Here is a 27520-nt window from a genome sequence, read left to right on the forward strand (position 1 = left end):
ATTGCATTTAATTAGAACGAAAAGAGTAAGATAAATTTTTTTGTCCTAGTTGGTCTCATGCAATCTTAGTCTTCAATGCAACAGTTTGATATTGGCTTAATGCAAATTTAAAATTATCCAGTGTCACTCTTCGATTTTGTATTCCACGGTTATAGTCACGGGGAACGAGCCGCGGTGGATCGTGGATCGCAGAGTTTTGAAATCGTTCTGTGCGTCCGTCACTGTCGCAGTATGAATTTTACGCGAAAAATTATAAAGCAAGTGTTGCGTAAAGTATTTGTCTTCAACGTAAGTATATATCATTGCTATACATTAATATCGCGATTTCGGTATTTACGATCCGTATCATCGTGTTGTTTTCTGTATCGGGAATCATTCGACACAATCATCCGTTTTCATATATAATATGCTTCAAAGATTATATTTTTTCATCGAGGTGGAGTGAAAATGCCGATTATTAAGTATTATATATAAAAATTTATTGTTATTCTGAAACTTAATAATTTATATTTGGTGTATTAAATTTGTGCTTTATTAAATTTAAATCGATGTAATATCATATTATTGTATTATAATGTATTGATAATCAGTCGTACCATCTTCAATCGCTTGCGTGTAGCGCATGTCTCTTGAATATTTCGTCATCATCAGGGTTAGAAACATAATAGTGAAAATATTCATCATAGACGCGTGATAACCTAAATTTTAGGTTGTCCGGTAGAAAATAAACAAGAAATACGCATAATAGTGTACAATGTTTCGATCATATCATTTCGCTAATATGGCTTCGCGTGTTATTGCCATTAGAAAGAACAATCCACGATTTGTAAGTTTTCATAAGCTGAAAGAAACAGTCAAACATTTGTTGGGCACGAATTCCAGTAGGTTACCGTATGAACACGTTTGTCAAGTTGGCGATCCTGTTTTACGTGGCCACGCCATGAAGATAGCACCAGAAGTCATAAAATTGGCGGACTTTCAAAAGGTATTATTGTAATGTCGGTTTATAAGAGTAAGTAGATATTTTCTTAGTTTTCAAATATAGAATAAAATATTTTTGTAAGGCAATGATGTAAGGAAATTTATTTTGTTATAATAAATTAAAAATCTCATGATTCAATGTAAAATATACAAATAAAAATGCTATTGCATTGCTGTTGATCATTTAGGTAATCACACATTTGATAAACATTATGAGGAGTTATGAAGCATGTGGTATGTCCGGACCTCAAATTGGACTTCCATGGCAAATATTTGCTATAGAATACACTGAGGAACATATGAAAGCGATTCATGAAGTTATCAAGAAAGTCCATGAAGTGGAAATCATTCCAATGACACTTTTTATCAACCCTGAATTAAAAGTTATAGATCATACGCCTATCATTCTTCATGAAGGATGTGAGAGCATTCGTGGATATTCTGCTGCTGTACCCAGAGCTTACGAAGTAGAAATTACAGCTCTGAATGCTTCTGCTGAGCAATTTACATGGAAAGGACGTGGATGGTCTGCTAGAATAGCACAACATGAATATGATCACTTACAAGTAAGATTTAAAGAAGAGAAAAACCTTCATGTATATAATGCTATGTTATTATCTAGAATATTACAAAAAAAATATGTAGAATAAAAATGTACAAAGTAATTTTTTTTTTTTATTTTTTAGGGAAAATTGTACATAGATAAAATGGATATAAACACATTTCATTGCACGGCTTGGGAAAAAATTAACAAAAGCGGCGGCAAAATGCACTTGAGTTATTTGCCGAAAAAATAAAATGTGTATTATTATTTATTTTGACTGAAATAGATGTAGTATTTACATAAACATTAAATTGTGTTTATTTTTTCACAATGTGATGCATATGTATGAAACATGTGAAACTGACATAAATTTAAATTATATAATTTAATTGTTATCTAATTAGTATTATTCTGCAGATTAATCTCTCCTAGCTGTTATTTTTATTTCATATATATGTTCTCATTTGTAGATAAAATAGACGTGAAAGAAAATATAATATCTATATTTTATTTATAAAATATAGAAAATGAATTGATTATATTCTTTGATAATATACTAAATAATATTTCTTGATAATAATCTTAATATTCTTCGATTAGTAAATTAAAAAGTTTGTTTTATTAAACATTTGAACATGTACTTAAAGAAATTGTCTAATAATTTTTCATGTAATGATTTGTCATATAATGATTTATCTTGATAATAAAAATTGTTTATATTTACATGTTTATTGTTTATAGTACATGTATGTGTTTATATTTCATCATATTGATTCGAAATACAATAGCTACATAAAAAATTAGATGTTTTATTTACGCATTTTTTAAGATACAATTATAGCAGACTATTAGACATATGATTACAGGTATGCGGAGCTATATCGAATGAAGAGAATAAATATTTTTTCATATGAACCGTGCTTTTACACGATTTTATAATCTATACGGGCTATTATACCTTTTTACGTTACATTTAGTCGCTATCTTACTAACGCAACTTTGAATATCGTTTAATTATTTTATATTCTATCACCTTGCTTATATTTTTCAATGGTCTTTGAGATACGATATTAAAATAGATACTATATTAATGCAGATGTATAATCTATGATTTTTTTTTATTATATATTTGATTCGATTGCATTTCTCGATAACAAGAAATAATTTTCTAATTTTTCAAATATTTTAAAAATGTATGTGAATAATATATCATCTCATAAATTTTTCTTTCTCAAATTACATAGTGGAATTTATATTTTTCGAAGGAAAGAAATTTTAAATAAAAAAGCCTTACCCGTCTATTTTTATTTAGAATGAACTTCATCTAGATAGAAATTTATGAACAGCTAAAACGAGTTGATAGGTTGATAGAAAAAGCGAGTTATAAATATCACAACAGCAGCGGTATGAAAAGTTTTTTGGTTCCGGGTATACTCTGTTTATTGTTTCAGCGCGTCATTTGTGTATAGAATTGTTTTGGACCATTTAGAGAGATGAAGCATGCTTGCTTGTTTTGATAATCTAATCTTTTAGCTGCGCGATTGTTATCTTCTTATTCGTAAATAATTACTATTTTGAATATTTTCTTAATCATACACTTTTTATTACAATTATGCTAATATGTGACGTGTATATACATCTAAATCGTATCTTAAAAAGCGTTTGTTTTCCCAGAGTATTTCTTGCTCCGACAACATCTGAAATTTTAAACAAAACATATCCGTCATAAAGAGAAGTTACAGACATTTTTCTTGAATCCATATTTAAATTGTCAAATTGAGAATTAATAGAGTAATTATATATCTAAAAGAGACAATGATTAAAGTTTCTTTAAAATACATACTATACAAATTACAGTAGTTGATAAAATAAAGAAAACATTTGTTAACATTTTAATATTAAAATATAACAAGATCTTTTTCTTAAAGTTTATTAAAAACCTCGAACTGGTTTTATGATATCAATATATCTAAAAAAAATGTGTGCTATTTCTAAATTATTATTTCATGAATAAATGAAGCGATTGAAATTGAAACTTTTGCAAATAAGCAGTAATATTGTGTGAGAAAAGTTTGCTGATTATCTACAGATTATCTACGTGTTCACAACCACATTTACTGTGCATATTCACATAATTTACAACGTTTAATTTATTAACGAAAAGCTTATAATCCATTGCAGTTGGTTGTGAAGATAGATGTATAATCTTAAATAAAAGTTTCTACATTTGATTTTTCACTTATTGTTAGTGTAAAATATATAATACATGAGATTTTTATTCTTAAGCTTATTGATTGAAGAGAAGTGTTTTATCTTTCAACAAGATTAAGCCTTACAACATTATCTTGGATTTTATAATTTTTTTAGAAGGATTAACACATAGGAACACGACAATTACGCGATGTACGTTACACATTATTTTTTTATGTAAACATTATACTCTTCTAACACCAATTATTCGCGAATCGTATAATGTTTCCGTTTTTGAAAAACATTATTAATGTTTTGGAAATTGCAATATTGGTCCGTCCATCTTTTTTATATGATTATGAATGATACATCATTAGCGGGATAATTCAATTATGACCAACAGAATTACAATTTTTGAATTATACGTTCTGTACATACAATAATAACACAAATATACAATTAGCATCCAGTTATCAGAAAAACTCAATTAATGTTTTTGAAATAAAATAACAATGTCTTTGGTATGTTACAGAGTGACAAGTTGAGATCGGCAAGAAATGTCACTGTTTCCAGGATGTAATTAAGCACAGCTGCGATGGCGCAGACAGAGAGGAAGAGACTAGGGATAGTTTCTTATATCCAGGTATGTACTCGTTGTTGTTGAGAATTTTCCTCCTCCTGTCAGGATACATGTCCTCTGGTCTGCGAGGTCCTCCACTTTCTGCCGTGACCTCGATGATGAGCCAACAGCCGGTCGTTTCCACTTCTCATTGATTGTAGGTGCAGCGGTATTCGCACCGTGCCTATCGAATTAGAAATAGGGCTTGTTTGCTTCGATACATCGATTGCTACGTGTCGTACTACATCCAATATATTATGATAATTAATAGAATCGTTTCGCCCTGTTGTGTTCAATCGTAAGTTACGATGTAATTTGCCGCGAAATGATCGTTAATTGCTCATAATTAGAGAATCACGCAAAAAATTAAAAGAATATATATATATATATATATATATATGCATTTTATATGCATGTTATATGCATTTATTATATGCCAACATTCTATAATTGCGACATGTTTAAAAAAAGAACTTATAACATAACTAAACTGACAAGAATATTCGAGGGAATGAAATGTATTGTATTTGAAACAAACTTGATAAAGCTTCATGAGATAATATCGAAAATTAATTATAAATTTAATATTAATTATATATATATATATATATATATATATATATATATAATATTATCATGTAACAACAATTACAATTCGCTTTAAATTATTTATTTGCTATTCAAGATAAAATTCAAGATAGAATTCTATTTATTTAATTTTATATAATGTATAATATATAAAAAAATTGTATATAGGAAAAAAAGTAAAATAAATTCATATAAAATATAAACGTACATTATACATAATTATAAATCGATTTCTATCTTGAATTTATAAATATCGCAAATTATAGAATTATCTTCTGAAGCAGTTGCTTTATAGAACAAAAAAACATTTACTTATTAATTAAAAAAAATACTCACTGAAAAATAACGCGTTATAATTATATATTTCTTTCTTAACGTAATTTAATTAAAAAATGAATTGATATGGAATTAGGAATTCAAAGACTAAATTTCTGATTTTGCAAATATATCTCTCGCGAGTTAATGATGTTAACAAATGAAAAACGTGTAATAATTACAGTTTATTCTGCATCACACTTATTGCCTTTCTGGCCTAGGCTACTGAGCCGAGATCGATACGTAACCAAGCGAAACGAATTTAGCCTGCATTGTACAACATTCAGCACTGAATGTATCTTCATTTTTAACGAAACAAAAATCACACATACAAATATAGAGATTCTATATATATATATTAGATATAAATTGTAAAATTAAATATATTAGATATAAATTGTAAAATTAAATATATTAGATATGAAATGTAAAATTAAATATATTAGATATGAAATGTAAAATTAAATGTTCCCTAAATCCGAATGCATCAGTTTACATGGAATAATCGATATATGATGTGCAATTCTTGGATGCGACAACCATGCCGTCGTCGCCGACATTGTCGACGATGACATTGGGAGTTAAATTGCACAAATCTATGGGGGAGGTTTGCACGTTTCTGCGCGCTTGATTAGCGTGCTCGGGATGAGGTTGCGATTCACTTTTAGGTGTCGTGGAGCCGGTGTCACAAGCGTACTCTGAGCTGGTGCACGAAGACGTACCATTCCGCGATATCCTGGTGTGCATATCCGGGCTACCGGTGCAGCTGTAGCGGGATGTCACGGCTTCCGAACGCGATAGGGACGGTTCCGTCGTCACTCGTACCCATGGGCACCAAAAAAAGAATTGAGCGAAGCCACGGCGAAATCTGCGATGCACAAAACACGCAGTGAAATTAGCATATTGGGAGAATTCCGAATTTATTTTCAAGATTAAACCATATCACACGATATAAGAATAATTCTGATTTAAATAATTTTTATTTCTTAAAAAAAGATCTTATGAAGCTTCGAAGAACACCAATAACTATGTATAATTTTTTATATATTGTTAAAATCTTAAGATATAAATATAAAAAATTGACTAGTCTTTTTATAATAAATAAAGATTATTTGATTCAGAGGTTCATATATCGCATAATAACTTCCGCTTTAACATTTTTATTTCATTCACGAAAAAAAGTTGTAAATCGACGAAGATGATAAAATTTTTTTATGTAGGTCTTACGATTCTCACGAGAAACGAATGATCTAAATAACACTATATGTATATAGACATGTATATGTATATATGTGGTGGTGATGGTGGTGGTGGTATTGTGTAGTGTGTGTGGCAGTATAGTGTGAGGTGGTTGTGATAGTAGTGTGTGCATGGTGTGTGTGTGTGTGGGTGTGTGTGTGTGTGTGTGTGTGTGTGTGTGTGTGTGTGTGTGTGTGTGTGTGTGTGCGTGTGCGTGGTGTGTGTAGTGTGTAGTGCGGTGTGTGTGTGCGTGTGTGTGTGTGCAGTGTGTGTGTGCAGTGCGTGCGTGTGTGTGTGTGTGGTGTGTGTGTGCGCGTGTGTGTGTGTGTGTGTGTGTGCGTGTGTGTGTGTGTGTGTGTAAAACGTTTAATTTCCTTGAGGAATATTTCATCATCATTCGATTTATATATCATACAAATCGTATATCACATATAAAGTTAGCTTAACACTTTTATTTCTCTGAAAAAAATTGTAACATATAGTAACCATAATCGCAGTTTTCTTATATTTAGTTTTTTTATAATTTGCCTTTTTTTCATGTTATGAAAAGAAGAAGAATGAAGAAAAATGATTGAAAAGTGTTAAGAAATGCATTAAAATCATTATTTTTTCAAGAAAAAAATTTTTTTAAAATTCTATTTTAGCACTTTAACTTTCTGTAAAAGTAAATTATAATATAGTAGATCGCTAAGTCTTCTTACATGATCCACTTTCTTTTTACACGTTACATTTACAAAAGAAGAAATCTTCTAACAATAAGAAATGCATTTTACAAAAATTGCCTGATTTTTTCTCCCGGGAAATATCCCATGCATGGATTATAGAGCTCAATTATTATATAAAGAACATATCAAATTATTATTATTATTGTTTACTATGAGACCGCGGTCTAAGCGCAGAAATCCAATACATATATTATTTTTTATATGAATATTTATGAAAATCGAAACATATTTTGTCGATAACGATTTAAAAAAATTGAAATTCGCTCTTCATAGCTCACGCGGCGAGATATATATCTTGTCATTCCATTATATTATATTTTTTTAGAGGATTGAAATTTTTTGCAATGTCGATGAAATAAAACATTGTACGCTGCTTGTGTAAAAGAAGAATATTTGGGATCAGAACTACAACCATCTTTATATTTTCATTTGCAGGCAAAGCGAAATGATTTCGATTCCTCGCTGAAGATTCGTGGCTTTTACTTCGGTTAACGATGTCTTTCAAGTATACACGAGTATAGATCGACACATATATGTATGTATGTATACAATATATGTAATAACATTTATGTCGGTTCATTCCATTCGCGAGGACACGAATCGCTTATATTTTCTATCGGAATCTCGGTCTAGTTGACCGCGCGTTTCAATTAACCAGGAGAAAGGAAATATTCGGCATTTAAAGTGGGTCGCGTTTGTGTAAACGGCGTTAATGGCAGCGCAACGATGTTATTTTCTGTGTTCTATAATAACTTCAGTCTCCCATCTACTTTCAATAAGTATCTCTAAAGCCGGATGAGCTTATCTTCTATGCTACGTTGGATTAACTCCCGACAGTTCGTCAAACATTCTCGATGAGATAGCGGCAACAAAATGAATCGCCGACACTCGGGTTTTCCTAATTAACAAATTTAAAATGAAGCTAAATTCAAAGATTGCGATGAATGACTAATATATAACTAATTTTCACTCTATAGTTTTATAAATATATGAACTCATCTCGCTTGATAAGTTTTTTATTTCGATGATTTGAAAGATAGTACGTAATCTGAAGGAATCTGAAAATAAAAGTATGTCTATCACGCTTTAATAAACGCGTCATATAAAAATGATAGTAAACAGCGGAGAGGAGAAGGGAATTCAAACTTTCTCAGAGCGAAGAATTATTTAATTATATACATATAGTTCTAGAATGATTCAAGAACAATATATTTTGTAGATCAGAAATCTGCAGTTAATTTGTATGCGTAAATCCACGCTAATTAGCATAGAATAATTGAAGTTGGCTCTCGATATCGCGATAAAAGCAAACTTACGAAGTGAAGCTCGGTATCTGAAATGGTGAGAGGGAAACTTTCATGAACTCTGTTAATAAATGAGAGGATTTGTCGATACTATGTCTACATACTCGCTTAGCTTACGAAATAGGAGATGGACTTTTAGGAAATAACTCTAGAATTATATAATTGGCGTTACGAAAATTCAATTTTTGTTATAAATATATCGAAATTACGTAATGTACTTTGACATATTCGATAAGACAAAATGTACATCATACATTGGGAGAGTGACGAAGAAACAAGATGATGCACTTTTAATATGATTGAGTAGAAAAGCATAAATATCTCTTACCTGGTATTCATCCAACAATAAATTATCGGGTTGTACATGCTATTGGACATTGCCAACCAATAAATGCCCAGAAAAACCTCCTGGATATACGGTTCGTTTGTAATCTCTGGCAGATAGGATGTCACTATGAAGTACATATGAAACGGAAGCCAGCATACTGCGAATATCACTACTACGACTATCATCATTTTTACAACCTGGAATAAGAAGAGTTTTTTATTAATCGAAAAATTATTAAGAAGTCGTCATTTATCCGCGATAAAATTTTCCAACCTTGAAACCTTTTGTCACAAAGATATCAATATAAGAAGACGAAGACGTGATGTATGAAGTAATTTATATTGCATATATTTGATAACTATAGAGATAAGAGATCTACAAAAATAAGTGAAGTAGATAATACTTGATAAAATTTTCTTTCCATCATATCATAATTTAACATAATTTATATCACAGTATTGCCATAAATTTCAGTTAATCATAAATAATTGGAAATAACTTATCATTGCTTAAATTATAATTATATGTCATTTAAATTGTATTGTTTAATTAATATAACAAGAAACAAGACAAAACAATCAGTTTTACATATCTGATTAAATTGAAGAGATTATAATATAAAAACATTATATTCAACAGTTTATAATATGCAAATGAGCTTAATTACTTGACAAAGCATAATAGAAATGTGCGTGAAATGTATAATTTTATATCGCTAAATTGTTGATGAATTTAATGAAAGTACCTGTTAGATTTAATCGCGTTACACTCGATACCGCGAACGAGGATTTCCCTCAAATATTTAATATTTAAGTATTCTATGAAAAACGTGTCGACAAATAACAAGTGGACTCGCAGATTGAATTAATTATGGTTAGAAAGATATAAGATTTAATTATAGAGCGACAGTAACAAGCGATAATTGATGTATCCACTATTTATCTGCAGAATTTTCTACAGACTCTTTTCTTTCTGGTTTTTTCTTTGATATTTTGTAAATTAATTGTATAGAGAATGATGTTGCGCTTGTTGAAAGTAGCAGCGTTATCGATTCAAGCATTTATAATTTCCCGTTTAACAAAGTGAAACAATTAAGCTCGCGTTAATTATTAGTGCGAGAATCAAACTCGATTGTATGTCGGTAAATTATCTTTATTTCGATTTCGGTAGCTTTGATTCATAATAACACACATTACAATATATATTTTTTTAATTTGCACTTCCCGCACGAAATGTTGCATAGGTAATTAAATTCGCGATAAGTGTTCGAAACATGTTAACACATTCATTACTTTTGTTATTGTGATGTTTTTTTCTTATCCTTTTTTTTTCGCATTACTTATATAAGGCTCTTGACTATTTGGTGAGAGATTATTTCTTTCCTTTTGAAATTAACGATCTATTTTATATTATACAAGGTATAGTTCTTGTAATCAGATGAAGACAGTTTGCAGAAGACAAGTACTTGAGAAATAACTTAAATTGAATTTCTTAGGATAGTTACTTCATTATCTTCTCAGATAATTGAAAGAGAGATTTTTATTTATCTTCTCACGTGTGTGATTTGAATAAGATATACGAGGGGAATTGTGTGATTCATATGATTATAATCTACGTCAAAATCAATATATATACTTCCGTCTCTTCGTCAATGCATCGTCAATTTGCATTGGAAGAGACGACTTTAATATTCCGGTGCAAATACGCTCGAAAAATTGCTACAGCGCAACGGACCGTAATATTCTATCCGAATATTTATGTCGACCTTCGGCAAGTGTCTGGGAGGCTTTGCGATGCGCTCAGCATTCTTGTAGCTTCTATCCCACGTTCTTTACAGAGTCGTAAGAATCTGCATTTTTCTTCCATGCTAGAAAAATCTACGGTAATCGCACCAGCATTTTGTTCGCGGCAAACAATGAATGTTGAATAGCGTTTAAAAACTATCTTGTATAATTTATCTTTTCTCTTTTCTTTGTTTTTTCTCTAATAATTTTACTTACATTTTCTTCAAGTGTGACTAATGGATAAGTACGTAGATGAAAAAAAAAAAAAAAAAAAAAATAGATAAAGATCATATAATTTTGCATTTTATCTGCATAATGTAAAATATTAAAAAATTTTTTATATTGTAAAATCTGTGTAAAATCGAGAAAAGCATGTCAGTTCGGAATTATACAATGATTAATCGTTCGCATATAATTGCGTTTATTTTCAGAAGAAAGAGCCACAATTCAGAAGATCCGAATCGGCGAGGGAAATTAGCGGATTCCTATTAATGCGGATTCTTCCGGCAGTTGAACGAAAAGAATTGATCTCCAGCTCATTGATCAGGATTGCCAAAATTAAAGGAAGACCGACACTATACAATTCGGCTCACGGACCATATCCATTCGCCATATCTTATCCGGAAGGAGAACGGATGCTGGCACGTCGCTGTCGGGTAAGTCTAATTAAGGTCAAGGGAAGTAGTACGTCCCGACATGACTGGTCATATTAACCGACATCTATCCTTTCTTCTGCACACAATGTCAGAGGCTAGCCTCACTATTAGTTTCTCCATTATTCTCACGGGTTTGTAATAGTGCACATTTATACTTAACAAGCCGTTCTTGTATTTCTCTGACGTGAATGCACGTCTGACACGAGAGCTTTGAAGAGTCTATGCTCTTTCGAGACACATAAAAGTTAAAAAAAAATGTAATTGGCGAAGACTATAAATGAAATTTAGTCGACGCTTATTATTATTATTTGAAATATCGAAAAATTTATAAAAATGTTTTGGAAATTGCTTACTTTTTTCTCATTGAAAATTTGATTAAGTACACATAAGATTTAATTGTCTAATCGCCATACATTCAAGGAAATGAATCAAATCCATATTCTTATCATTTTCGTATTTAGCGAAGCATGAAATAAATCATTTTTGTACAGATATGTGAAACAAAAGATGCATAACGTTTTAAAGGCTAATGGAAACATTGCAAATGTACAACGCGCTTAAGTACGTTTTAAACATATTCGCAATTCAAATTTAAGAGCGGCACTCCGAGGAGCTCAAGTACTTTTCTTCTTTCAGCTTATGTTTCGCGCTCACCTTCTCTAAACCACACATATTCCCTGTGCATTTCAAATATCATACGATTGAGAGCTTTTAAATTTTTTAAAAACACCCTTTCCAATAGTTACCTAAGAACTGGAGAGGTAAATATAAACGATACGCAACGAATGAAAAGCTTTATAGCTTTGCTCCATTCGTATGTAAATTTAACAAAAAGTGCGGCTTATATCATTTGACTAAACCGAATTCCGTCGAATGAAGTACTTTTCGTTTTTAAACAAATTATATCTCAAGAGAGAACTTACTTTATTAGATACGAAAAGATCGCGTTAATAATTTTTTTTTTTTTTAGAATGGAAATATATGTAGATGACAAGTACAAAAATTACTTGTGCCTTAAACGATAGAGTAATTATATCGCGGCTATTGTGATACACCGTGGTTTCTACTCTAGGAGATATACAGGCCGTTTGTGTTCACACATATCGTACGGTCTACATAAGGGCTCGGGGTGCCACTTGTAATACATGGACCGACTCTGTGACGGACGTGAAACCCTCACGCCTGTATGTCGGCGATCGGAACATTGCGTCGATACGATATGTGACGGAATGGAGCAGCGATTCCGAATATGGCAGAGCAGACGCCTTTTGTCGTCTAATCGAAATCCAATGGGGCTTCCGTCGCGCTTGAACATGCCGAGAAGGAGGGTAGCTTAAACTAGATTCTCCTTGAACTCACGCGCGCGCGCGGCTGTAATCTCCCTTTTCTCTTTCACGAATTCTCAGTCAAAGTAAAGGGTCTTTTCCTCGACAAACGTAGATGAATAATAATGGATTTATGAATTATTCGAAATGCACAGCCGCCTTTGAACGTTTTATACATAGTACTTATCAGAATTGTTTTTGAAAATATATAAAACATATAAGGTTCCACATTTAATATTCATTTTTTGAGCATTGGGTTTTACAATTTTATTTTTAGATATATTTTAATTGAGAGACATATAAACTGTAGGTTACCATTATCTACGCCGTGTAAGAGCAAAGAAAAAACGTAGTTGTATGCGTGAAATAGAAATTATGATTAAAAACCAAAGCGTAAAAACAGCTAAAATAGCTGATTCTTTTCCACTTCATCAAGTTTTGCGCACCTTTTTTATTTCCATTATCATGCTCGTTCATTATCATGCTTTGCGCATATTCTTATCGAGAGAAAACAAGGTCGCAACAGTGATTAATTATCGATAAGATTTGCAATAGATTTTATTGCATATACAGAAATTAACGTATGATTTCTTTTAAGTATTTTTTGCGAATTTTTAAAAACGTGAGAACGATAAACGTTGTCAACTAATTTTTAACTCAGTGACTAGTCAATAATATTAATTTGACGATTTTCAAATTAAGGCAAATTCTTATAAATAAACTACAGTAATTTTTATCATGGAGATTTCTGAGATTAGTTACAGAAATCATGTACATCGTGTTCGTTTATCGAAATGATGAAGTGTCAGCATTGAATTACGCGAGTGTAACTTCTTGGATGTGTTCGAGAAAATGTGCAGCTGTTGTATTTGCGCTCCCTGTCGCGAATTCATTATACGTCCATTACACAATGGTCACTTTTATATTCGATAATTACGTTTCATTTATTTTCTCGCTCGCGCAATATTGCAGCTCCGTGTAATAAAGGCAAAGGTAAGAAATGTATATTTCCGTAATTTATTTTCCATCGTGATTGCGAAACACAGATCACACAATGGACATATGTCGAGACGATCGATATTCGTCGCTTATATCGCGCGGACGAGTTGAATCGAAGCATGAATATTTCTCTCGAAGACAAAAGAATCGCGTCCCTTGAGGGGACTAGCATTATTCTCTCTTTTCTATCTCTTTTTGTTCCCGTGACCAGAATTAGCTAAGCGCATTTACGTCGTATTATTGCCTGCGGTGAACAGATGAAACTTCCTCCTGCGAACTTTATTGACCGAGAGTAGTCAGGAGTTAAAGTCAAAGCGTCGGAAGTAAAGACCCGCGATGTGACCGGCAGAGATGCAAGTCGGGCAGTCTAATTACAAGTTACGGCTTCAGATTCAAACCCCGTGTCTCTATGGTGTTTTAGCAATTGCACACAGTCGCTTCTCGCGTGTGATCTTCGACCCGCAAGTTAAGCGCGGACATTATTGCAGATTGTACCCAATTAGAAAGAGAGGTCTTAAGTCGTTATGACATTTGCTATTTCATCTCGTATGCAGCAAAATATGAAATATAACCGCTCATATTAAGCTTCGTATAACTAATCTTTTTCAGCTGATAAATGTTTGGGGAAATTAAATATATAAATTCTATTAATTATTGTTTATGAAATGAGATTTGTAAATTCGGACATGCTGTGTGTCTTTTGCATAATTTTTCTACTTGCATTGTAAGTAGATAAGTATTTGTTTTTTAGCTAGATGGCTTTGCCAAAAGAGCCGTTTATATTCGTTCATCCATCATATAAATAGTAAAAATTATCATAAAGTCGTTAAGAGATAAGAAAAGACAAGGACAAATTTCGAAATTCTTACGCGTAACGCATATTATTGGAGAATCGCTAATGTTATTCATAGGGGAAGAAATCACGGAATCCTCCCTTCCTTCCTCTTATCCTTCACAGCTAGTGAAACAGCACCGATAAGCCAAGTTTACGAGGATCGCATAAAGCCAATATCATCAAATTACGGGATATTATCGTTTCGTGTGAATCTTAATGCTGCCCTACATGCGCTTCCGGATCTGATGTTTATTACGCGATTATGTGTGGCATGGCGCGCAATTGGCGATCGATTTGTATGTTATTTATCAATTATTGATGGGTCGCAATTTTTAGAATTGTAGACGATTGCGGATGTTCATTTCCCGAAAACTAACATTAGGCAAACGTAACTTGACGATCATCGATACGTTCGAAGGAAATAAAAGATCGGAGATTTCGATGAAATATCCATTGACGATGACGGAGCGGAACGACTGTGAGCGAAATGCGTCATATGATCGCTATCATATCACCTCGCTCACTGCGCATAGCCCAATAATGGTATTTTTCCCTCAACGTGTGTTGTAATATTATTATAAAGATAAACAACGATATGACGTTGCTGTAATAATCATACGAATTACATTTGGATTACAATAAGGTTCGCGTTATATGAATAACTAGGTATTTATGACTTGTGATTTATTTTGTATTCGGAAAATATTAAGGGAAAAAAGTGACATATGTATATGACACTGAATCTTAATTATTTAAGTATTATTGAGTCTATAATAAATAATAATATTTATCAATATCTATTTTTTCTTCGTTCATATCAATATTAAGAACGAGAATAATTTACTTTTTCTTTAATATTTAATAGAACATTTCATTTATAAAACGGACAGAAAAGAGGAAACTTTTTTACTGCAAATCGCCTTTCGATCAAACGTTCCTTTTGATGAAATGAAAGCAATTTCAACACCTGATTGTATGCGGATATTTTTATTTATATACGCGATACATACCCTTCGTTTGCTTCGAATGTTTTCGAGCTGTCTGGCTGTGGCTTCGCCGATGCTCTGCGAGCCCCACAATTCTAGACCGACTCTGGCGTATGTGAATGTCATGGATCCGATTGGTAAAAAGTACGTCAGTATCATAAAGATAACGTTGTACCTGAAAATCGATTAAAAAGTCATACATTACTCGCAAGAGAAAATATTAATTTTTTGACACTATCAAAATTTTTATTTTCATACTATCAAAATTTCTATTTTACAGAGAGTCCTAAGAAATATATTTTTCTTTCTAATCATCGACTCTAACAGCTGAGATTGCATTATTTTAACTCGACATCAAGAATTAAAGTATCTTGATGCTTTGAAAGCTTCAAGAGCTTAAGCAGAAAAGATTGTGTTTTCCAATTAATTTTGCTTTCCCTTAGCAGGAAAATGTAATTTAACGTTTAATTGCACTGCGGAAGTCTTGAAACGGAAATTAAAAATGTTGCAAAAATAATAGGCCGCAATGAAATTTTCATTAAGGTAATCTCAATCTCAGATTTGTATCATCAGATATTTAACATATTGATCGTATTCAACGGTGTAATTTACGATTCACCCAGTTTAATTTATCCGTGTCGATATTTCGCTGATTCATGTGTTTTATTTCGAGTGCGGTAGTGCATTTTCGACATAATAAATTTACGTTAAATGGAGAGAGGTGAAAAAGAAGCAGAGACACGCGATGCTCAAAGGGAGTAAAAATATCGTGGTATTTTTACATTCGTTTAAAAACATCATTTCTCGTGGCGCGCTTTCGGAGGCGCCGATTTTGATGAAAATAATTCATCAGCCGCGATTATCGATCACCGCGTGACGGAACGGATATTACGGCGAATGTACATATTATTAGACTTAATGAAGTGACAAACGATGTGCGTATATCACCAGATTGTTGTTTACTATCGACCGAAGCGTATCAATAGTATTATCAAGTTACTATTGGTCGAATGATGATTAAGTTGAGATCGCTGCGTTTTCGAAATGTCATGTACATGTCGCGCGGCTAACGATAATCGTATAATTACTGTTAATCTTTAGCGAACGAGACACAAATATCGATTTGCAGCGTTGCTATTGAAATTTATAGTGAGAAAGAGGGCATTTGATGAAATGAAAAGCTATAAAAATAATATTTTTTCGCTAGATACAATTTGCGAGATGATCGCGGGCTGTAAAGTCTAAAGATTCAAGAGGCTCGAATATTTTAAGCGAGCAAGTATTTTAAAAGCAGTAAATATATTTATAAGAGGCGCGTTCATTAAATTATCCATTTTCCTCGATGTTTCTAATCAAAACTAATCCTCTTCTATCTGCGCATGCATTAATTGCATTAATTAAGATGCAAAAGCGACTTTGACAGCTATTAATTGTTAAACCGCGAGCATCTAGCTGAACAAGTACATTAAAACGTATTCAGCGTTAGAATGATTAATAAATGATAATGAGTTCATTAATGGATTACCGCGCCGCAATCAGATTACGAGGTGTCACGAGCCCAACTGACAGTGACTAAAATTTCCAGCACCTACGTGATTTTTCGTTTGCGAACATTAGTGTTGATTCGAATAAAAATCACCGACGCACGAATTCATCGGCTTTCTCGCGTAATCTTGATTTAGAACACGCCGACACGTATTTTATTAAGCCGTAAAAAACTGTAAAGGCGTAAAAAAAAAGCGATCGTAAGCGTGTTGAATCATGAACAAACGGATCCTGGAATATTCAAGAAACGATTGATATGAATGGCGTGTTTCTCATCGCGTTAATATCGACATTTATACAAATCTGTTTCCACTGTGCTTAATGCGAGAATTAGACTGGGAATCTTCATCTAGAAAGAGAAAATGTATTCGGAAAATCAAAAGCAATATTGAGAGTAAGCCAATCCTACGATAATACATGTAGATTATATCGAATGTGTAAATCACATCTTAAAGTTGTATAGAAAGGAAACAAATGAATCATTAATTGTGCTTCGTTGAATAATGATATGCGTTTCGCGTAACAAAAAAATTATTCGTTTTTTAATAACGCTGTTTGTTGCGAGAAATTTTTGATGATTTATTTGAGATGATTGTAAAAAGCGAAAAACATAAGTGGTGTAATTAATGCTTTCGCAAGTTTGATCATGTTGCGATTATGAATTTTTGATTAGTTTTTTACGATTATCTGCATACAACGTAAAATAAAGTTTTATGTCTCGTGTGAATTTTTAGAGCATAAAGTCGCAAAGAGAGGCAGTATATCTATATATTGTTTATAAATATATATATATATATATATATATATATATATATATATATATAAGTATATATAAAAGTATATATAGTTTATAAAATGTGGTTTATGACGAAATTATATACTCGATATATAAATTCTAATATAAATTTAATTTTATGGATTATCTTTTGCCAATGGACGCGCAGCTTAGAGACAAACTTTCATTGACGGAAATAGTGGAAGTGCTCGGGTGAGCTTAAAAAGAGTCTCAATCTCTCGTTGAGTTTCGAGGGGTCAATTTGGACGAACATTTTTGTATCGATCAAACGATAAAACGACGGCGCTGTTACACTTTGGACAATTAAAGATAATCGAGCGAAGAACGAAATGAATGAGCTTTGAGTGGTCGTGTGAGTCTCGCAATTGCTCGGAGAAATTCTTAGAATGGATCGAGATTTAGAACGATGGATATCTAGAATCGCAGAAGCTTTGATTAAGTGACGCAAATTTATTTAGGGAATTATGGGCCGTTCGAAACACCAACTATAGCGGGAATTAGAAATTCTCAGGTCGCGTGCGTGATTTTAACATGACATGCTAAGCACGAATGGGTTCCGAACTATAACGTGTCCGAATCTTTCAATTAGGAAACAGGAAACTCGCCTCGGGTCGAGCGCGTTATCTTGAAACGTTTTCGCGATCCTATCTCCATGTACTATCGTACAGAACACAAATGTGGAACAGATCTTGATCTATAATTACAACCCGATCAAAGCCGATTTGTTCGTACGAATGGAGCACAAGTATTTTGAGGACTCGCAATATTTTGTTCTTCACAACAAAATAGAGGACTCATTATGCTATAGGTACGCGCGTCATTTGGAGCTTATATACTTAAAAATGCGTAAGCTGCAATTACGCAATTAATTGTAATATGCGTAGAATAATGATTTTATACATGATATAAATAATTGCGAGACATATGATTTTAAACAAGTTGTCCGATGAGTATTGTACGAAAAAACTTCTACATCTACATCGATTATAGAGAAATAAGTTTTGTAAAAGCAACTAAATGATTCATAAAATATAAAAATGCTAAAGAATTCATGCAAATATATACTATTATTTATATATATGTCTATTATTAAGATATTCGACTTACAAATATTCGTCGTAACTAAGTCCATTATCGTCTCTATTTGGCCAATCGCTATAGCAGATGACGCGGATCTCACCGTTCATAAAGTTTTGGGTGTAAGTGGTGTAGAAGAGTAGCATCGGTAAAGAAAGTATTGCCCCAACGATCCAAATAACGATTGCAACGCACAGCGTTGCCTTCTTTCCCATACGTGGTCTCAAGGGATTTACAATGGCCATGTACCTAAAACAAAGTTCACATTAAAAATTGTAATCAATAAAGAAAGTTAAAGTTACATATGATCGTGTGATATAATTAAATCATTTTGACACAGATTGATTAAAATATTTTTTTTTTTAATATTATTTATTATATTTCTTATTTAAGATATTTTTTTCCTCCAGATATATACAAGAGCATAAAAAATAATATATTTGTCATAATCAAGAATATATATAATGTTGTGGAACTCAAAATTACGTTATTTTACTAAAACATAAAATTAGACGCCGAATTGTTAAAAAAATGATATTATGCACGATGTATCGGAAAATTTTAGATGAGGTGAATTTTGCAACAAATTTTTCTTGCTAAGGAGGCAGACTATATCGGGAGAGATAATAGATCAGTAGACGGAGCGTCAGTAAGTTTTCTTTTCCAGAGACAAGACGCGTTGCAAAAATGTGTTCTCGAACGAGAAAGATGCGAAAGCGGGATGCAAAAAGAAGAATGGGATGATAATATCATAGATAGAAGAAATCATGTTTACGCAAGTGATGCACCTCGGAAAGCTTTAAACCTTTGCCGTAGGCAAGCGCATTAATATATACATATATACATCTGATTTCTTTTTGAGAAATAGAGAGAGAAAAAGAGAAAAAGAGAGAGAGAGAGAGAGAAAGACAGATCAAATCGTAAATCTCATATTACTGATTGTGAGCGAAGATTACTAGCACTACAAGAAAAAGGAGGATAGAGGTGCAGCGTGTCTTCCTGCAATTTCGACAAATGGAAGTTCGTGTGGTGGATCGGAAAGGTCAGGCAATAAGGCGATGAAAGCGGTCGCGAAATCCATTTTCTAATATCTAGTAGTCAGGCTATTTCATGCGAGATACGATGTATGTAGTAGGATCAAATCCCGGTGGTATGTCAGAATCATGTCTCCCGCGAAATTACAGCGTCCTCGCTTCAAACGCCGTCGAGCGATTCCGTCTTTACGCCTCCGAGAGCGAATGTATTCGTGCAAGTGGTTTTTCTTGAAAAATCTCGGAAAAAACACGTGGACAATATGTGTACTAGTAACAAGACAATATCAACGGAAATTATACGATAATTTAGAATTTTTACGCGTATGTAGGTATAATTTTCTTTAGCAAACAGAAATACCTAATGAACTCAAAATAGATGGATAATGATGCTAATAATGATGAAAACTTCCATGATTATACGAGCCTTCGCATAAACCTTCTAATGACAGTTTAATAGTTATATATTAAACGTTAGAGATGGACTCTTACTAAAAATTTATATAGGAGAGAGAGAGAGAGAGAGAGAGAGAGAGAGAGAGAGAGAGAGAGAGAGAGTATTAAATTGGATCGAGATTCTCGGATTAAATTGCGACAAGACATTTCTGCTCATTCCTAGTGCGCGCTAATGCGATTCACAATGAAGGAGAATAATACATTTATGAGCCGCGCTCGCATGATGTAATAAGTCCAACGGCGGCCGAAAAGAGTTCTGTGTTTAGAGCGACGGGGCTGAAAGAACAAAGAATACCACTTTTTTTCATCCCGTCCATGACCCATTTCAACGAGCTATTCATTAGGGATCGACATGTTCCCAGCGGAAAATATACAAAGACGAATAAGTCTACGACTGAGATAATTCCCGAGTTCACTTGCGACGCATACGAATCGTAAAGATGACAATACTGATAACAAAAATTTGTCTCTTCCCTGTCAAATGACGAATCGTTACGTTCTATCTCGTCGCGCTAGAGAGCCAAACGTGGATTATTTTTTTTTTTTTTACGAATGAGAAATTTTGAGCCTCTTTCTCGAGGAAATCGAATCCGAGTTTGATCTTACTTGAAAAGAACGGCAAGTATTTTTTTTTCATTTTAGTTTATTATGTATCCAAGGTTTCAATTCCGCCATTCTATTCTCAAAGATAAAGTTCAGAACGAAGTTTATCCCGCAGTCTGATCGCATTTCTCTCGCTATGTCTTGTTCCTTTTGTTCCTCCTCTGTCCTCGAGATTTCGTGCGCAATGCTATTCTCTACAAAATTCTACGCGTTGGCAAATAAAAAAATCTAAACTTTGAAATAAAATATATTTCTCTTTTCTCAAGATAGAAATGACAAAAAACAAATGATATATAAAAATTTTTTTTATGCTAAAAATATAATCGATTTAAACTGAACATATCAGATGATTCAAAATTGATTTGTAATTTGTATTTTATTGGGAATTATAATAAAAAATTCTGTATCAACCTTGATGAACCGTCCACGTATATTTAATATGATATCAATCGCGGCAATTTTTATTCTTGCAGAAAATGCATTTGATTTTTTGCTTGTCAATGTAAATTGAATATTCGATCTCTCGAAAATGTCCGAGACAATTAATTCCATCAATTTTTTAAAAATGTAATACTCTCGGCGAAACTGATGTGTCTCGCATATGCGAAGATATTTCACGAACGTTCTACATTGTGTCATATTCGAGATAGGTAGTGCTGCATACGTGCAGCAGGCAGTTGCAACTCGTGAGAATATTGTTATCAACGCAAAGATGAAATAAGGAGAGAGACAGAGAGAAAGAGAGAGCGAGAGAGAGAGAGAGAGAGACCTTTCTCGTAACGGCCGTCACAAGCGAATATCCTTGACGTTTCTCAACGTGCTTTTTGCTCGCTGCTTTGCGAATGTTAATCCAGAGATGAACACTAAGAGAGACACTATATGTAACATACGCATTCCAAATTCTCCAAGTTTCCACGCTCGGTCCTTGTCTGATTATACTGCGAGGATTTCCACTTAATCGGCTTGCGGCTTAATTCCAAGTTGTAATATCAATGTTCTAACATAAGAGCCGAATATAACATTACGCCCAACGTATCAAGCAGATTCTTGAAAGAAAAATGTTATTATTGCAGAGTAATTTTCCGAAAGATGTAAATTGATCCGCTAGGCGAGATGAATTGGGCGACTTAAATTTTGGAAATGAATTGGATGATTCATACGACTCAGTTTTAACTATATAATACATTCAGTTCGATTATTTAAGTTTTTACACGTCGTATGATTACGATTTAAATTCAGATAAAGCATTGAAGTTTTAATGATAACGAAACTAAAAGATTCATAAATATTTAAAAAAATTCATATCTTATAAATATGGATATAAAGATTCATAAATATTATGTTTTTGGACAATATCATTAAACTGAATTTATTAAATATTTTTTAAATTCAACTAATACATTCACTTATAATTAATTTAAAGCGTTTAGTTGGTGTTTATAAGAAAATGAGAGATGAACCATTTTTTAATCTATCGAGAATATGATGTGCATAAATAAAGCTTGCAGATATTTTAGGCATGCAGCTTTCACAAAAAACATTTTGCTAATTAATATTATACATAATATAATATATATTGACACTTATTTGTATATAATAAATTATAATAATCTTCTTTTTTTAATAGAAATTTATTATTTGTATATTCGAAAGGAAATAATTTTTGGATATTATATTTTGAACTCTTTCTTTATTGTTATAAAAATTTTAATGCTTTATTCAAATCTAAACCATAATTATGCGCTGTGCATAAATGATATTGAAACATTTTCTGATACATATTGTTTGCAGGTGCGTTTTAATCATTGATAAATTATTTCAGAGTTTTCAAGAACATTCTATTATCACAATACATAATAAATATAGATTTTCTGAACTGTTAAACTAGAATGCCTGTCTAAAAATTTACCACGGAAACAAACACTTGGAAAAAGTTTTCTATCAGAAAATTGATCTCTCAATTATCCTGTAGACTGTAGAAATTAACTTGTAACGGATGTACATAACATTGAAACTGGTCGGGATTTCGCAAAAGTAGACAGCTGATGTTGGAGAATAGGTCAAGTAAAAGTTATGTAAATGACTTCGATGAGCTTCCATTTCTAAGTTAGATTTTGTTTCATATTCGTCTTCCAAGTTGAGTGGCTTTATACCATTTGCGAAGTCGACCGTATCCAGGCTGATCCAGGCTATATAGCAAATGATAGTAATAGAGAAAGGTCTGCCTGATCACTCGCGCTCGATTTATGCGCTTACTACACTTTCGATGGAAAAATTATTCTTTTCTTATCGTTTGGTTAGGCCTCAAATAAGCGGTCCGTAAAATTGCAAACGAAGAAAATTATCTTGACAATCTTGCCATCTATCATATGTCGAGCATGTAGTTAATTCGCGCACCTGCTCAAGTTCCCATGCGATACAAAGATCCAAAAGCCGTCTTATTTTTCAGACGCCCCCTTAGACGTCTCTTTTGGACATTTTTCGAAGTTTCGTCTTGAATTTTAACAAGGTTCGGCTTATAACGTTTTATTGAATAGCGTCGTGGAAGATAAATGTTCTTCTGGAAAGAGATAGCCTGTCATATGCTGCATATTTTCTGGATACGAATGATGAGGCATTTATAGGAAAGTGGATTTTACGAAAACTCTCAGAAGGTTCATTTGCTGTCAGTGATATAGTCCTTTCGGGAGAAGGAAATGGTCCGAGTTGCACTAGCATATTTTACGGGACCCAAAAATCTCATTTTTGACTACTCAGGATCTTGACCCTTCTAAACCTTCTAAACATTTCTTGCATCATCACGATAATAAATTGCGAAAAATATTAACCTCCGATCTCTTAGAATAAATTTTGAGGATATGTGAAAATTATATTATACGAGCAATATAAATGATTACAAAATTAATGCAATATTCAATTTTTGCATATTGCGCGAATTTATGGGAATTTTTAGACTTCCGCGTTATTCCAGAAAACATTATATTGTTTGCATCTTTTTTTACTTTGCGATATGCGCTTCAAAGAAAGTTCTTTCAGCGCGAGAACGTGAGGATGCTTTCCTAAATATAATTTTAAATGCAAATAAACTGAATGAGCGAGCGCGGTATATGAATTTTCAACTGGATTATCCATGCTTTTTCAAAGCGTATGTAGAATTACATGAACGCATAGGTGTTGATACTGTTATTTATGTTCAAAACACGAACACTTGATGCTAAAATAACAATATAATATGATATTTAATGTTATAATTGTATTCTAAGAGATAATTTTCTCGAAATAAATCTCTTCTTTTTCACATATTAATTCTGTATTATTTCTGTAATTTCTGTATTATTTTTTTATTAATTCAATAGAAAATAACTTTTTTTAAACATAAGAAAAAGATAGTAACTTATGTATTATTTCTGTAATATTTTTGACTTTTGAATACAGTTCTGGCTTTCAAATTTTTCCATAACGTCATACATTGTATATATATTATATATTAAAATACATTAAAGTAGTCTAATTTTCCAACTTTAAGCAAATTTCTCGAAAAACTTATCAGAACTGATTATTCTTTCATATATTCTTTTTTATTGAACTACATTATTATCATGTGTGCGTGAATATTATCGTACAGCTTAAACAAGGTTGTAATTAAACTTACAAACTTGCATTACGTATAGAACTGGATTTAGCTTCATTAGATTCGCGCTTCTTGCTAATCTTGTTATTCTCGTCGGCGGTATGTTTCTTTTTCGCAACAAATTACATTTTACAGCGGCCGGATAACCGCTCGACCGCCTCGCGGATGCAATGCATATTTTATCAGGCTGTAACTCGTCCGACGTGAATCCCTCGTTAACCGTATAATCGGTTTCGATGAACGTTAATCCTGGCCAAACTTGCATGATTGACCGATGCGGAATAACTCGTTGGGAGAACGGGCTAGATTGTCGGATCCTCTGCGGTTATCTGTTCTTATCGGAGCTTCTTATCGTTCCCGCATTCTCATCTAGACGTTCTTATCCTTGTCGTTGTTGTGTTATACAATTTGCGTCAGCCTTTCTTGCCCTTTCCATTTTGATCATGATTGGCGTTGTAATTCCTGTGGAAGTTGTAGCTGCACATTTCGGGAAGTTCATGGTTTAAGCGACTTGTTGGATTATTATTATTCGCGGAGAGAAGGAAAATGTTGATCGATGACACGAATCGATCACGCATCGACGTTGACATTGTAATTGTAGTTTGCGTTAGACATTTGACTCTACCTGACCAACGTTACCTTGGCTCCAAGCCGACGCAATCAATGGCTGTTTCCCTATGCGAACGTTTCCATTCGAAGCTTTGGTCGATTCATCGCAATTTGCTTTGTAATTCGAGTTTAAATTGGACTTTCGCGATTTCAATTATTATTTGTGGTAACGAATGTGCATAGAACGATAGGATTGCGGCGTTCTTACAGAAGATGTCTGTCCAACCAAAGATATTGTCACCATGCATGGAAATACGCGCTCAAATCTCCTAAAGAAATTTAGGTTTGGTCTTCCTCATTTATCATCATTTCGACATGACGATAGTACTAACTTATGATGTTTATTCTAATTTTAAGATCGACTCTCGGTCGAGCGACATTTTCGGCATTTAAGTTTCGAACACGGACTCAATGGATGCGAGTAAATTTGCATCTTCCTATTCGCTGTCGGCGTTCCCAATCAACGAGTCAGTATTGTCTTTAAGATTCGCATTCCATTTTCGTCTTCAATTCTTCGTCGAGAATCGCAATGAACGAGGACATTACTGGCATTGGAATTTTAATCGGTCCTTTAATCGTTGGTGATAACATCATTGGTATTTAGATTGAAATTCGTATTGTTGCTTGCCTCGCCACTTATTCATATTATTTGCGCCCATCGAATGACGTTAATGCTGCATGGAGCAAGTGAAAAATTTAAGAAGCTGCTTCTCCGATCGCACGTCTTGGCACGTTTTTTCTTTCTCACGAATGAACGAGCGACGGAATAAGTTTCAAACAAACGGAACAAATTATTTCGCATTATTTAACCTCCGCAACAGGTTGCGACTCAACAGGTTCGGTCGCTTACACTTGGAGCATCTGTCCAAGTATCGCCGATGCGTAAACGGGTTTCCGCGTGTTTAATCTGATTTTTCGCCTCGGAATGGACGGAATTGCTATTCCCCTTCGTCGTTTGCGGATTCCGCGAGAATCAATCCTCGGCGCACATTCCGGTTTCTCGTGACTTTTGGAAAGGATTGTTATAGTCAACCAGGATTATTGTAGCGTGAGTCCGCATTGTTAACGTTTCTCTTCGTATTTGTTAGTTGTTTGCGAATTTTGATGAAATTTATCTTGTTCAAACGTATCGATGACGTTTTGATTGACAAAACGAATGTTTGCATTGCGTTTCGATCGAAATCGGAGACCATTGTTGCGCCGTGCTGTATCACATCCCCTTTAATAAGCGGAGATCTGTCCGCAGGTTTTGTTTCCGGATTTTGTTCCAGACAGGTTGGATACTGATGGATAGTTGCGCGGCTACACTATTGTTTGCGATTCAAGGTATTGACATATTCACATTGGCATGTTCGATTTTATATAAATTCAACCTCCGTCCGCCCATGTCGATTTCCGCCTCGTCATATTTTGATAATTGATCGTTATCTCTGGCAGGCCGGAATGCGAGTTCGCCGCCGCGAGACGAAGTTACTGACGGCTTAAGAGCGGTTCATTCCGACTCCTGACCGTTTGATTGAATTTCCAGATACTAGTTTCGCGAAAACGCCGATATTCCAGCTACGATCGGCATTAATGTTGGAATTTAAGGCGATATTCATGTTATAACTTGCCGCGATTTGATCCTCTCGCCGGGATCTCAGGAAGATGAGCAATGTCACGTTCAACTTTATCGTCTAACAATTCCGCGTTTTTCGTCGTAGACGGCTAAGCGATTGAATTTTCCATGTTTACGCGCGTGATCGAATCGATATTGTCGTCGAAACTACCGTTTACGTTGTTATATTACTTGTATGTTGTTGCCCGAACGATCCGTTTATATTCAGATTCGACGCTGCTCTGATCGGTACTTTTCACGTTCGACGAGGCAGACTTTACATCGCGTCTTTTTATTCTCGTTCAAGTTTTCCCCGAAAGTGCTTGCGTCGCTTTGTTACCCGGACTCGCAATTTTTCTGGCAGGAAATTTCATATTTTGTTAAAAAATTCAGCATTTTTTTTTCTTTTCGGTTCCGTTGGTTTTAAAATAATTTATTATTGATTTCAACTAATTCTATTTTGTATGCCCTCTCAACGATCCGCGACGATGGAATTAATTCTCGTCTTTTTCACTTGAATCCCTTCGAATTTTCGTTATTTAGCGCGGAATTTCCGAACGAATTCTGCGACTTCCGCGACAAACGCGGCGAATATCCAAGCGGGATTTCGCAGTCTAATCCGAAAAGAACGAAGAAAAAGAATTGCTCTTGCAAAAGAAAAAGCAATCTCCGTCAATATTTACTCACGAATTAACGGATGTGGTGCGTAGCGTGTCGAGAGAGATGGGATTCAATTTGCTCAAACTAGTCGGTATTC

The 27520-nt window shown here is 33.5% G+C and overlaps 2 protein-coding genes across 2 annotated transcripts in view; one reads left to right on the top strand and one right to left on the bottom strand.

The window, feature by feature from the left end:
* The first annotated feature begins 667 nt into the window (after positions 1–667).
* Positions 668–2167, top strand: LOC126850355 (peptide deformylase, mitochondrial-like). The gene is made up of 3 exons (XM_050593255.1): positions 668–985; positions 1170–1547; positions 1668–2167. Exons 1-3 carry the CDS (start codon positions 755–757, stop codon positions 1776–1778), a joined length of 720 nt encoding a protein of 239 aa, XP_050449212.1. The 5' UTR covers positions 668–754; the 3' UTR covers positions 1779–2167.
* Positions 2168–2314: 147 nt separating this feature from the next.
* Positions 2315–27520, bottom strand: part of LOC126850298 (tachykinin-like peptides receptor 99D) — a 79036-nt gene continuing 53830 nt past the window's right edge. Inside the window, exons 3-7 of the mRNA XM_050593150.1 lie at positions 18867–19085; positions 15443–15593; positions 8834–9030; positions 5960–6105; positions 2315–4518 (exon numbers count right to left, since the gene is read on the bottom strand). Of these exons, the coding sequence (XP_050449107.1) occupies positions 4397–4518; positions 5960–6105; positions 8834–9030; positions 15443–15593; positions 18867–19085 (835 nt within the window). The 3' untranslated portion in view covers positions 2315–4396. The remainder of the gene's footprint in view (positions 4519–5959; positions 6106–8833; positions 9031–15442; positions 15594–18866; positions 19086–27520) is intronic.

The sequence above is a fragment of the Cataglyphis hispanica genome, chromosome 6, assembly GCF_021464435.1.
Source record: "Cataglyphis hispanica isolate Lineage 1 chromosome 6, ULB_Chis1_1.0, whole genome shotgun sequence".
Lineage (NCBI taxonomy): Eukaryota > Metazoa > Arthropoda > Insecta > Hymenoptera > Formicidae > Cataglyphis > Cataglyphis hispanica.

Excerpts from the sequence above, each read along its gene's own strand:
- LOC126850355 (XM_050593255.1), top strand. The coding sequence starts at position 755 with ATGTTTCGATCATATCATTTCGCTAATATGGCTTCGCGTGTTATTGCC. Across the intron at positions 986-1,169 it reads AATTGGCGGACTTTCAAAAG|GTAATCACACATTTGATAAA; the intron begins GTATTATTGTAA and ends TTGATCATTTAG. Across the intron at positions 1,548-1,667 it reads ATGAATATGATCACTTACAA|GGAAAATTGTACATAGATAA; the intron begins GTAAGATTTAAA and ends TTTATTTTTTAG.